At 39.9% G+C, this 13906-nt stretch overlaps 1 protein-coding gene across 1 annotated transcript; it reads left to right on the forward strand.

Moving 5' to 3' along the window:
• Positions 1-3976: 3976 nt before the first annotated feature.
• LOC133013933 (meprin A subunit beta-like) lies at positions 3977-9960 on the forward strand. The gene is made up of 12 exons (XM_061081016.1): positions 3977-4016; positions 4220-4267; positions 4578-4615; positions 4715-4793; positions 4905-5022; positions 5568-5746; positions 5831-6049; positions 6132-6305; positions 6667-6873; positions 8246-8698; positions 8802-8934; positions 9882-9960. The coding sequence occupies exons 1-12, from the start codon at positions 3977-3979 to the stop codon at positions 9958-9960; spliced, it is 1767 nt and encodes a 588-aa protein (XP_060936999.1).
• Positions 9961-13906: the final 3946 nt, after the last annotated feature.

Raw genomic sequence — 13906 nt, forward strand, 5'->3', positions numbered from 1 at the left:
TTAATTGTCTGGTAATTACTTTATTCATGTTTTTTACAGAATATGTCTCTAATCGGTACCTCCACTACACAAATTTCTATTTTACTCTCACTTCACAATCAATTGTGGCACACGTGCTGTTGTTCTCTCTATTCCCAGAAAGCATCTTGGTATTTCGATGTAATTTGCCAGGTCTCAACGTGTCCTGGCTCATGGAACACGTTTGATTCCCCAGAATCTTTTCCAAGACATAGACTTCTTATCTTGCCAGGAAACCTCACCTTCCTGGTGTCAACGCTGAGCCTGCTTTGAGAAATGTGGATGACCAACGTGATGTGAGAGAGGCAACACACTTCAGGCATGGGTTTATCCCATTTCATCACACAAAACAAAACAAATGTATATGTTTTTCAAGAACCTCAGAACTTTTTTCTACAATGGAAAACAAGAATTGTGCAACATCTAACTATTGCACAACACAAAGTCTTATCCTTCCCCTATATTGAGTGCCAGCTTCCAACGTGGAGGGTCAGAGTCTACTGACAACTCACACACACACACACTCACACACACACACACATAGACAGGTTTACCCAGCTATCCATTATTAGGGCTTTGCATTGACTTCTATTCATTGTGGACAGGCTTACCACAACTGTATTCCTCACCTTAACCCACCTTTTACCCCTTACCTTAACCATGACCTCACAAATGTGGTTTGGATGAATTATCAATGAAGTAAACTGGTCCTGATAAGGTCGGTGTTTCTGCTGGAAAAGGTTGTAAAGACTTTACAAAAACAAGTAGACACACTAACACACATACAATTACAAAAATTGCATTGTCAAACAAGAATTACTCTCAATAGAGCTCATACCTCTGCCAAGGGACATTTTCCCACGGACATAACATCATTAATACGCCAGACTTTCTCTTCTTTAGCAAATCAGTGAAAAAATACAAAAAAACTTGCAATTTCATAGAAAGGAAAAAAAAAACTAGATCCCCTGCTTTTTCCAGATCTATGCCGAAATGTTGTTTCTTGGCCCATTTCCCATTATCCTACTAAGTTTCATGGAAATCAGTAGAGTGTTTTTGAGGAAAACATAACCTCCTTGGTGGAAGTAAGAATACATTTGGGTCATTCTTGAGATATCCTACAATCCTACAACTTTAACAGAATAAGAGATTCCCCACAGAACAAAATTATTTCACGAGAATTCAAAGTTGCTTCATTGACATCAGTTACTGAGGCTTTGTTGGGCATAGGTTTGAACCTTTTCTTCACTGTAACTCAATAGAATTCAGTTTGCCTTTGATTTAATTACAGCATTTTAAAGTGCTACATCCGCTGGAGAGCAAACAGCTGAAAATCTTTACAATTGACTTTACAAATGCAAATCTGATGTGACATTTTCATGTGTCGGCCTGTTTAGCACTTATGTGGCCACTCGTTGCGTCGCATTATCAGTCAAAAGAGCCAGAAGGCATCGTTAAGGCCTCAATCCCAACGGCCACGTCCCACACTAAAGGCTAGACGGTTGTCTGCCCCTTTCACACTCCACACACTCAGAGGAGGGAGCTGTTGTTTCAGGCATACAAGCTCTTTTGAACAAGACACATCATGCCATATTCACCATAGTGATAAATAGAGATTTAGTGTTGTTTTGATGTAGATAGGAGGTTGTTACTGCTGTTGCTGCTGGTTAGATTAGCAGATCAGAGCCTGTTGGCAACAGAAGATAACTGTCTCCGTCTGTCAATGGGTCATTTTGATGCTCTCAGGCTGTGAGGTTTGTCCCACCTTGTTGTCCCCTGTGGACTGTGGGACAGTTCACTTAAAACATAGTTGAAATGTCCTTTGATCAACAGCTCCAAAAAAATGTGATTATAAGGTATTGTCTGTTGGAGACTGATTGTGTGGGACTGCAAAGGGAAAACTTTTCCATGAGAGGATGAGGACCAGAGGTGACTTTTCACATTTTCTGTCAGAGCTCCCACTCTTTGGAACAATCTCCCTGAGAAGCTCTGTCTGCAAACTCATTATCTGCTAATTCAATCATTTCATGAGGTTTTATTTGATCGTTTTCTCACCTGTAACCTTCTTTTAATTTCATCTGCGCTCTATTGCTATGCGATCTTTCAAATTATTGCGTATTGTTTACCTTCAATTTTTTTTCCAAGTAAATTTGTTTTGTAAGATGCGCTACAAATAACTTTTATTTTGAAAGTTTGTTATATGGCCGATACTCACACTATTACTGTACTTCTTTGAGGTACTTGAATTGTATTTAAGCAATATGCTACTTTGAAGTACTCATCTACATTTTAAAGGGACGTTTTTTTACCTTTCACTTTTAATTAAAAAACATTTAATGCACTGGTTACTTTTAGACACTAAATACATCATCAGTTTCCACAACAAAGTAAATCCGAACTTACAGCACATCTGCACATGCTAATGCATCAACACTACTACTACTACTAATAATAATAATAACCATAATGATAAGAAACAATAACAATTTTGCAGCTTTAATGGGGCATAAATGGAAAATGTTGTGAGAACAAACGTCATTGTCCCCTGAGCCGATAGAATAGGCAACACTGCCACCCAGTGACAGAGCTGTGTAAGTGCTTCAGTGTGAAAGAAAAATCTCAGCGCTCCATTGAGATGTTAAAGGTTCAGTGTGTAAGATTTAGGTGAAAGGGATCTAGAGGAAGAAATATAATATAGAATAAATGCGGTGAAGTTTTCACTAGTGTGTCTCATCTAAATTGTACGGATTTTAGTTTTCTTTACCCCAGAATGGGTCCTTCATATTTAAATACTTTGTATTTACATCTGGAAAAAAACTGACAAAACCGGATAAGCAGTGTTCCAACCTTTAGGTAAATTCCTGACATGTTAAAGGTAAAAACACAACTTGTACTGTTTTTACCTGCACAAAAGATTTCTGTATTTGAGTTTTCATCCGTAGTGGTTAGAGGCGGGCTCCTAATAAAGCAAATAAAAGAAATACCCTCATGGTTGATTGCACTTATGACAGTTGCTTTGGACAAAAGTGTTAGCTAAATGAAATGTAATGTAATGGCATGTAGAGTCTGTGCAAACGTGGAAGATCGTACTCGAGCTAAAAGTTTAGATATTCAGGTTGTGGCTGTAACAATGCCACATTAGCGACAGTTGTAAGGTGTCAGTGGGAATAAGCTGACAGAGGAAGGGGTGAGAAACATGTGGGTGAGGCTGAAGAAGGGAGACTGGATAAGGGGCGAGGACAGGTTGATTTTTATCTTTAATAATGTTCTTTCACTGGCCTGCAGCAGAGGCCACTGTGAGACATCAAACTACATGGAAGAAAAAAAGCCAAAGTCAACAACAAAGTCTTGTCCAACATGACATTTATTGAAAAATTTGCCCTGCTGGGCACTTAAATTCTAACCTCTCTGTCAATCTGTAGTCAGATGCAGTTCAATGTCCACAGATCATCAGACCATTAGCTTTGTCCACTTTAAGAACACGCAGATTTTTGTGTCGGATCCATTTCTGGACAGAGAGGGATGCTTGAACTTTACGTCTCCAACAATGTAAGTGTTTGTGTGTTCTTTAATTTTTCGTTTACTGTTTGACAGTTTTACAAGAAACTTAGATGACAGGTGTCTGCTGTGAAGCGTCGTAAAGTCTGGTATTTGGTTTTTTTCTGCCAGACACCTGTGCGTAGTACTGATTATTTCTTACCCAATTTTTGCTCTCTATATTACAGTTATGTAACGCGTTATGTTAAAATATGAATAACAAATTATCTTTAACAACTCTAACTTTGATCAATCTATCGTTTTGCTGTTTTCCTTCTTCCAAACAGAAAATGTACGTTTTCGCATCTCTACTGGTGGGTTTGTTTTTGCAGCAGTCATCCACCTCGGTAGGTTTCGCACATTTAAAGCATTAATCTCGTTTGTCAACACTACCGCTGCGATCCATCTCACGTTTGTGTGCATGCATCCACAGCCCATTTCAACTGCAGGAGCGGCTGGAGGTGACGTGATGACAGCAGCCTCGTCACTCATAATAACTGATGACCTCAATCACCATTTTATATGAAGTCAATTGATTTAATGAGCTCATAATGACTTATCCAGCTGAGATCATATGGAGTGACATAATCAATTTTGGAATTACTAATTTCAGTCATGCTGAAACGTTTTTCTTTTATCTCATGTTGTCTTGTTTTTTTAACAGATTGGAATGGAAATGAAGCTGAACCAGACATTGTTGAGATAAATAAAGGTGTGTTAAAGATAAACATGGAACAATCCTTCATTACACAAATGTCTAGAATGACTGGATCTATACAATGTATCTTGTTGACTTGTGTACTTACATAACCAAAATGTTTCCAACAACAAACCCTGAGAAATCCCAAAATGAATTCAAGGTAGCGGGGAGTTTCTTTTTGGTTGCCTTTTAATGTGTCATAAGTCTTTTGTCATAGTTTTGATTGAGAGACCCCTAGTGGACCAAATTAGACATGCATGCATCAAACTGTGACTTTGGGCCATGTGGATTAAAAAATAACAATAACCGTTCTACCTTTCAGATCTGAATCTACGTGATGGAGACATACAAGTGATAACTGTGAGCATCTCAACTATCTCACTGTTAAAGAAATACTGTCAAACAACACTCACAATACTCTTTGTCTGATCACTCATTTCATTCTCTTGCATTTCAAAGGGCCATGACAGGAACATTGTTCTGGAAGAGCAGAGGATATGGGAGATACCGGTCCCATATGTGCTGGATGAGAGCCTCGGTGCGACTGAGGAATCTTCTTTGTTTTCGTTCAGCTGTTAAGAAAACAAACTGATTTACATGCCGATAAATAACTCTGCACCTCTGTGTCTTTGCTCTCCCTGACACCCAGACTTAAATGCCAGGGGAGTTGTTCTACGGGCTTTTGACCAAATACGGCTGAAAACATGCATCGACTTCAAACCCTGGGAAGACGAACCAAACTACATCGTGGTCATCAGGGACGAGGGGTGATTCATTATGCTGTTGTTTATTATGACATAGAAGGCTCAGGCTGAAGTCTTGGTTCTGTCCTGGTTCTTCTTTTCCCCATGTAACTCGATGAGGATATCTGCGTTAACCAAAGACTACGTGTAAAGATTTATGATGTGATGTCTCGTCAAATGTGAAGCCAAAGAATCTCATACGCCCCCCTAGTGGCTGGCTGCAGTAAAGGTTATAAACCCTGCCTCCTCCATGTTAGTGGATGGGATATGGACCAAACTAAAAGTCCACATTAAGCACATTTTTCTTTAGAAGATAGTTTCCTTCATATAAGGCACATTCAAGTGTGAAAGTTTAGTTTGAATTAATTTAAGACCGACTCAAGATTGGTGGAGCGCATGTGCCGTCACAACACCGATACCGTCACTCCATCTCCCAACACTGGCACCAAGTGACGATTAAGTAGGCCTTCATTTTATTTAGACTTTTGGAAATAAAGGGGCTAATTCCCCAAATGTCAAACTAGTAACGTAACTTCATTATCTGCCTTTTGCCAATGTCCTGTCCACAGATGTTGGTCATATGTCGGGAATCAACGTCAAGGCAACCAAAGTCTCTCTATTGGAGAATGGTGTGATCACCTCGCCATTGTGGAGCATGAGTTCCTTCATGCATTGGGCTTCTGGCATGAACAGTCAAGATATGACAGAGATGAGTACATCACCATAGTCTGGGAAAACGTGGAAGAAGGTTTGTTTACCTTTTAGCTGAATGTTTCATTCTGATGTTTGTATGCAAAAGGAAAAGAAAACATATTTTCCACGTTTTGCTCAGGAAAGGAACACAATTTCTTGAAACACAGTGCAAATCATACAACCACATTTGGAACGCCGTATGATTACGCCTCTGTGATGCACTATGGAAAAGATGCCTTCTCGAATGGCAACGGGTCCACCATCATCGCTAACCAACCGGAGTACCAAGACGTGATTGGTCAGCGTCTAGAAATGAGCTCCAATGATGTACGGAAACTCCAACAGCTTTACAACTGCAGTAAGTATTTTACCACACAATGTTAATTAATTGTGGTATTTGTTGGGCAGATGATGACGAATTTGTGTTTTTGCGTTCGCAGCATCTGCCGTCACCTTTCTGATGTCGTGCAGCTTTGAGGACGAGAGGATGTGTGATGTGATTGTTTGTGCTGCAGGGAACAGCAGCTGGGAGAGAGTCGGCAGCACCATCGCCGGGCCGTTCTCCGACCACACCAGCCTGAGTGCACAGGGAGGTAAGGACCCGCAGGACCTCAGCTCCTTTTCATCCGTTCATTAATCGCTCAGCAGCTCATGTCTTTTTTATTCAAAGTGATCTTCATATCATTGTGATAGATAGGAAAGAGGCAGTGGAAATGCTACATCAGCATTGACAGCTATACCAAATATACAACACTTGCATTTTCATTATATTTACAGACAATCAAACAATGTCTTCTCATGAAAACGGCACAACAACCAGTAAAAGAGGTGAGTTTTTTGTTATATGATACTTCAACAGCAAGGTTGGAGCTATGAGTCGGAATTTCCAACATTATTTGTGCCCACAAATGTTTTGTCTAAATTGCTGCCAATTGCACGAGGATCACTTCAGTGCTTCATTGTGTGTAGGTGGAGGCTCCTTCATGCACTGCACCACATCTTATGGAAAAGAGGGAGATGGCGCCAAAATGCAGAGCAGGAAAATGAATCCAAGGAGGCCACTTCAGTGTCTCCAGTTTTTCTATTTTCACAGTGGCAGTGACAGAGACCAGCTCAACATCTGGATCAGAGAGTACGACAGGGATGCTCAGGAAAGCACCTATTTAATGGGACAGATCACAGGTCAAATTCCACGTCATACACTGCTGTACCCACAAAACATGGTCATTTGAAAGGGGGTCACATTATGCAGCGAAATCCAATGTGTACTTAATATTCAGAGGAGGTATTGACATATAGGACTGGAAGATATACATGAGCCAAAAGTAAATCCGATCCTTAACTTGACAAAAAAATCCTGTATTCTGAAGCATCATTTGTCGCCAAATTGTCTGTGACCTCCTCAAGTCACGTCTTTGAAAAGTTCACACACAGCGGCTGGTGACTGCCAATCAAACGTACCTTAGCTAGTGTGGTTTAAAGCCTTTCGCGTGTGAGCAGGACTTTGCATGTGCACTTACTGCATTCCACAGCTATATAAGCAGAGGTGTCATAAGTATTCACATTCATTACTCAAGTAGAAGTACAGATACTAGGGTTTAAAAGGACTTCTGTAGAAGTTGAAGTATCACCTCAAGCTTTTTACTTAAGTAAAAGTGTAAAAGTACAGGTTTCAAAACTACTTAAAGTATAAAAGTAAAAGTAATGTAAGGGGAATTTTTTCCCCATTAAGGACAAACTCTTAAGCCGCGTCTCAGGGGCCTATAGTGCACTACACCACCTCCTCCAAAACTGATTATATTATGACTATAATGTTCTATTAAAATGTTATGTTGAAAAATGTGGGATGCACTACGCTACCCGTTTCAGCTGCATATATGCCCATTGAAAACGATCAAATTTTATTACAATGCAAATACATTAAAGTACCATATGTGTACTACTGAGCATTAACATGCATTTCATGGAGCGGAAGACATGATAATTAGTTACCAATAAGTATTGTAATAGTGCAAAAAGTCAAACTTCAGTGGTATGTTATCAATAACCTTTATTGGAAGAGACCTTGAGACCTTTGGACTCAATCCTGTATTTACAACATAACTACCAATAGGCTTTGTTCAGCCGCAAAAGCAGCAGGTTCTCAAAGCCATTTGAGCCTATGCCTGCGGAAGGATCATAACCGGTACAGCCTGATTCGACTCGACCGAGCATGGCACCCCCCACCCCCCCAGGTGTCTCACGAGTCCGGGGTGTGTGTTGGCAACACCCCCCCCACACACACACACACACACACACACACACGCATTGTGTGTTTTTGAACGATGACAAACCGGAATGAAAACAAGCCAAAATGAAATAGGAGTAACAAGGCTATTTTTCAAATGTAAGGAGTAGAAAGTACAGATATTTGCGTGACAATGTAAGGAGTAGAAGTAAAAAATAAGTAATCATGTAAAGTATAGATACTTAAGTAAGGTAACGAAGTATTTGTACTTCGTTACTTGACACCTCTGTATATAAGTCATTCTGTATGTCCATCATCCTTCTCCAGGTCCACCAACATCCCACTGGCAGCTCCATCACATTCCTCTCAATGCCACCAGGCCCTTCCAGGTGGAGTTCGAGGTTCGTAAAGGAGCAGGGAACTCCTCTGGGGGGTTTTCGGTCGATGACGTCAGCCTGTTTGAAGCTGAGTGTCCACATCATATCTGGCACATTCCCAATTTTGACCACTTTCTGATAGACAGCAGCATCGGAACAAGCTTACTGAGCCCACACTTCTTAACCAGACAGGGCTACGGCCTCCAGCTCCTGCTGTATCGCTACCCCGACCACTTCGGTATTTTCTTTCGGCTGGTGTCCACAGATAACGATGAGCAGCTCCAGTGGCCGTGTGCGGGGAGACAGATGACCGCCTCATTGCTGGACCAGAGTCCCCACGTCCAGCAGCGGATGTCCAAGCAAATAAGCATCACAACCAATTCAGAGAGCACGTTCAGTGGAGGTGACTGGGAGGCACTGACATAAGACAAATACAAACACGATAAAAAATTGTACTGTATGTGTGTGTATATTGAGAGTTCATAATATGTGTTTTTCACATCAAGATAATGGCGAGACACTTCAATACTGGGATAACCCCAGGAAGGTGGGGCATCTCATCAACGACACCAACGGAGAGTCGTACTATGCTGGTCCGAACCTCGGCTACAGGACTTTCCTGTCTTCCAATGCATTTTGGTCAGGGAACTTTATAAAAGGAGGCAGTGTCTTCATTCTCCTCAACTTTGATGGTACATGGATTATGCATCTGCATGTTCACTGAACCTTAAGTTCATGGTGCTGATGTTTTAAAGACTCCTCCATTACATTGGATAGATGCATAACTAGGAACCATTTAACTCCAGCAGGGTTAATGTTCAATCCTGCTGTGTCATGGTGTCTGGATGAGTTACAGGAAAGGTAAACCATAACCCTTTTTTATTAAGACTTTATATATTAAACACTTTTTATTTACAGATCTATCAAAACTGCGACTGAATGGCTGGGACCTCCCTGAGCCTCAGAGATGGTCGAACTTGAGCCTCGTGACTCTGTTGCAGACAGACGATAAGGGAGGCTGCTTAAACCAACAGTAAGAGATGCAGCCGACACGGAAAATAACTAATACAGTGTGTTGAAAGATATGTACACATGTACTGAGTCACTGGAGATGGATTGCCAAAGAATGTGAAAATGCTTGTTAAACCAAACCAGTAATAACCCCCTACCTCTTCTGACAGGATGGGAAACAGTACAACAACTCTCATTCCTTCTTATACATCATCATCTGCAGTCAGGTACAATGATCTTTGTGTCACTGGCACCTTCTTCACAGTCTTTACTTAGATCCTTTAATAATAAAATGTCATTTAGATATTATGGAAAACAACGTGTCACTGACAAAATCACAAATATATAAAATTTGAAATAATAACTTCATGATATTGCTCAGTCTGTCAACAGACAACTCAATCTTATTGTTTCAGCCATGTTCATATGACAATTTAACAATGTTCTTAAATGCTTTCTAAAAATTAATAGCAATGCACTTCAGATTTGAACTTAAATCAATGCAATGTTTGAGTAAAACTATACTAGTTTTATTCAAACAATTCTCTGTTGTAACCACCATGTCGTCTTCCCAGTCCTTCCACAGGAACCATGATTCCCATGGTGACAGCCTCACTGGCCCTGATGGCAGGAACCCTCCGCTTGACGACCTGAAAATGTCAGCTTTTTACTTTATAGTGAAATTAGTACATAATTGGTATATAACGAGAGTTTACTCCACAGTACAGGAAGGTGTGCATGAATTTTTAATACCATAAATCTGCCAATAAACTACTTTTACAGGAACACGCCCTGGCTATTTAGTTTTTTTCAAACATGTCGAATTCTAGGACATTTTTGGATTGAGGTGTATCAAAAGAGCTTTTATTATTTGATGATTTTTGTAGCCTAAGTACAATGTTTCTAAACTTGTCATTGGAAGATAGTTTGTAAGTAAAAAATTACACATGTGTCTCTTATAATTACATTAGTTTCACTGTAATGGGTTTATCACCATGCTGAAAGATCATGTTCATCTTGAAACAACTTCGTTCTCACAGAAGCCAGACAAACAAGTTGCATGACATTGTGTTCTCAGCTCTCCAACCCCCCCAGGCCAACTACACATTCTTCAAGTGTAAGGTTTTCAAAGGTATACATTTCAGTTCATCATGTGAGCATGCAAACTTTTAATAATTTGCACTGAGCAAATGGTCTAAATCCAGCAGAAAGTTATGGTTTTGCAGGTATTTCTACATTTTGACCAGTATATTGCAAAGTAGAAGTCTATTTATTGCAAACAAGTGTTACTATACATACCTTTTTTTTATTGTGTCATTTCAGAACAATGACACATCAAAAATGGTTGGTCCTTTGGCACAATTTACTCCAAGGTGGAGGTAAAATGATCATAAATTGAGCCCTCCCAGGGTAAATCGTGCCATGAACGTCTGCACCAACATTTACAGAAGTCCATTTATTAGTTAGGCCTATTGAGACACTTCAGTATGAACCCAAAAGTGGTAGGACGGCTGACATTAGTATCCCTCGGGCTGTGCTGCGAAGATTGCTGAGAATGTCGCAAGAGATTTACGAAGATTATATGTTCTTTTGAAAAGCAGGAGATCTGTTGTGAAGATTCTTTCACAGTCTAAAAAACATTTTTGAAATGTTGCTGGTTTGGTTGGACAGGGTCTTAAACCTTTCACTGTGCTCAACAGTCTCAACCACTTATTACCTGTCATACTGACATTTACAGTCTTATATCACCCATCACACCCTCGCTGTCTGGCAAACAAGCAAATTAATCCTGGGTCAATAATCCTGCTTCCAACATTTGTTTTGCAACAGAATAATTATCAGCTGAGCAGAATATACTGAAAGATACGAAACAAGGTCAACGGGTGGAGGAACTTGTGACAAAAGTGCAACCACTGAAATTTGTTAATCACAGAAGACATTTTAAGAATTCGCTAAGAAAAATCGTCAATTAAGGGAGACAAAGAAAATATTTTAGAACTGGTGGTTTTGATCAAATTTGTATTCTGGATCATGTATATCTGCATAATTGTCTTGCTGAGCCTATTTCATCTTTCCTGGGTAAGAACATTTATATTTATTTCATATTTGTCTTTGAATTTACTTCAGTTTGATGTTCACCTGGCTTCTACTCTCTTTATTTCTTATTTCAGGAGCACCCGCTAATAGTTGAGACTGTTTACATAATGAAATGAGTCTAAAATGTCTTTTATTGTAATTGACATTAAACAAACTCCATAATAGCAGCTACATGCTTGCGTAGGTCAGTCACCTGTGAAGACCATCATCATTTACACTTGAACAAGCGCGGAGAAAATGCGCTTCCTGTGTGAACAGTCAGGCAGCTGCTCGCACGAGAATTTGCGCTTCCGCCTCAGGTGCATCCCTGACGTACACGCAGCGGTGTCAGACTGTGGTTAGAGTCAAAGATGATTCAAAAAACAATTAAATTATCAGGTGCACAATTCAGAAAGCGCTGCAAAGTACAGGAGGAGAAGAAAGAACAATATAGAGGTAAAATTCAACCCGATTGTGGACACAATAATGATTATTTTTGTCGACATGACATGATATGCTGTCAGTACAGCTGATCTCAGACTCTTTTCATATTTTTATTATATATTTTTATTATTTTTCATAGCTTACAATTTTATCTGCCTATGTGTGCATCTATATACAGTCCAAAGGTTCCTGGGGATGCATGACAAATTGCTTGTTTATGTTGGGGGGGCGCCAATCTGAGATCTCACCTAGGGAGCCAACATTGCCAGGGCCAGCCCTGCACCTTTCAGTCAAAAGGAATTCACGGTAATTCTGTTTTTCCTTCCCAAACATATTCTCACGTTCTACTGAAGCGATCCAGCTCTCCACTTCATTGATCTGTCTGTGATGTGCAACAAATCTTCTCTCTGCAGGTGTTCCTCTTATCTTTCAAAGTTAGCCAAAATGGCCAAGTTGTCTCCATCGATGAGCAATGTGGTCATCTTGGTACCGTGGAGCATGAGTTGCTCCACACGTTGGGCTTCTATCATGAACAATCAAGATATGACAGAGATGACCACATAACCATTATCTGGAACAATATCATGGATGGTAGAGTGACATTGCCATCTTGTAAAATGTTTCTATGGTATTGTTTGCATCCCAATATTCAAAAGCCAATTGGACCAAAGACTGTAATTTTGCTCTAATATTGCTTTCAAACATTGTGATTTTTATGCATGAAAGTCTTTAAGTCCATCCATTTGTAAGTCCATCCGTCCCATGGAGCGACATACATCATCTGAGAGAAATTTTCGATCATCCCCTTTGCTCGCACTGCTGCTGCAGTATTGCGACCAGTTGCTTCAGCCCCTCCACCGCCCCAGCATCCACCTGTAGGCTCCAATGGGGGTTTACAAGTATTTGCTCATCACTCCAATTATTACTGTGTGTAATCATATGGAGTGATTAAGTTGGAGCCTAATCCTGTTCTACTGCTGCATTAAATGTTTGACGTTAGTTGTCTGACTGAAATGTAATCACGCAGCAAGTTTCAACAATTAAGAGGGAGCTAATGTCGTGCTGCAATGGAAATTATTAAAAAGAGACGAGAGAGCAAACCAAAATATCAAAAACTAAGAGTCAGAAATGGATTCAGTGTAATTTGGAAAAATTGAAACAAGATTTCAACCTGACCTGCCTGCAAGTTGCATGACCACATTTTTTGTCTTCATAGCCTTTACACCCAATCAGCAACTAGTCCACAGACAATGCGTGCATGAAATTCTCTGAAAACCTGTTTTGTTTGCAAGAGGGTCGGCTGCGCTTAAAAGCCGGTTGTTGCAGCCCAGAGCTTCTTTACAGCTGAGGGCAGAGTGGCAGAAGGTAAACATCAGTGGCCTTTTCTATCCTATTTCAATGCAAAATTAAACTAACAATTCACTTACACATATTGTAGCTATATTGCATATATATATTTTGAAGTTCTTTTCATGGTTCACCATCTTCTCTGTTGTTTGACTTAGGTGTGGTCCAAGAAACACTGCAAGGATGAAAGTCTTCATTTTCCTCGTGATGGGCTTGGCCGTTTCTTCTGCAGACACAGTAAGACTTTACTCATTGTTCAACTGCTTTACTGTAGAATTGACTTGAAATGCATCTGAAACTTTTCATGTTGACCAGATGCCTGATGTTGTATTTACAAGCAAACTGTTGATGTGTTTAAACTTTCTTTTTTTCTTTTTATTTCAGGACGAACTAGAAATAATAGACGTTGAGGGTCAGTTGCAATATTTCTACTTAATCTTTTCATTTTTTTAAGTATTAATTGAAATTTAATAAGTAACAATTTTCACTTTACAAAGCAGCATCTCACAATTCTCTCTCCCTCTCTCTTTGTAGAAGTTGGTCAACCAAAGGACATTACGGAAATAAACAGGGGTAAATTTAAACATCTTCTCGTCATTTAATGAACACTGTTGGGAGATTTGTCGACCTGACTTCATGGGGGACAGTGTCAGTAGCTACTAGTAGTGATTTTTCTAATGAAATATACATTTTTGTCTCCTGTTTCCTCTTAGCATTCAATTTACATGATGAT

This window comes from Limanda limanda, chromosome 11 (assembly GCF_963576545.1).
Source record: "Limanda limanda chromosome 11, fLimLim1.1, whole genome shotgun sequence".
Classification (NCBI taxonomy): Eukaryota; Metazoa; Chordata; class Actinopteri; order Pleuronectiformes; family Pleuronectidae; genus Limanda; species Limanda limanda.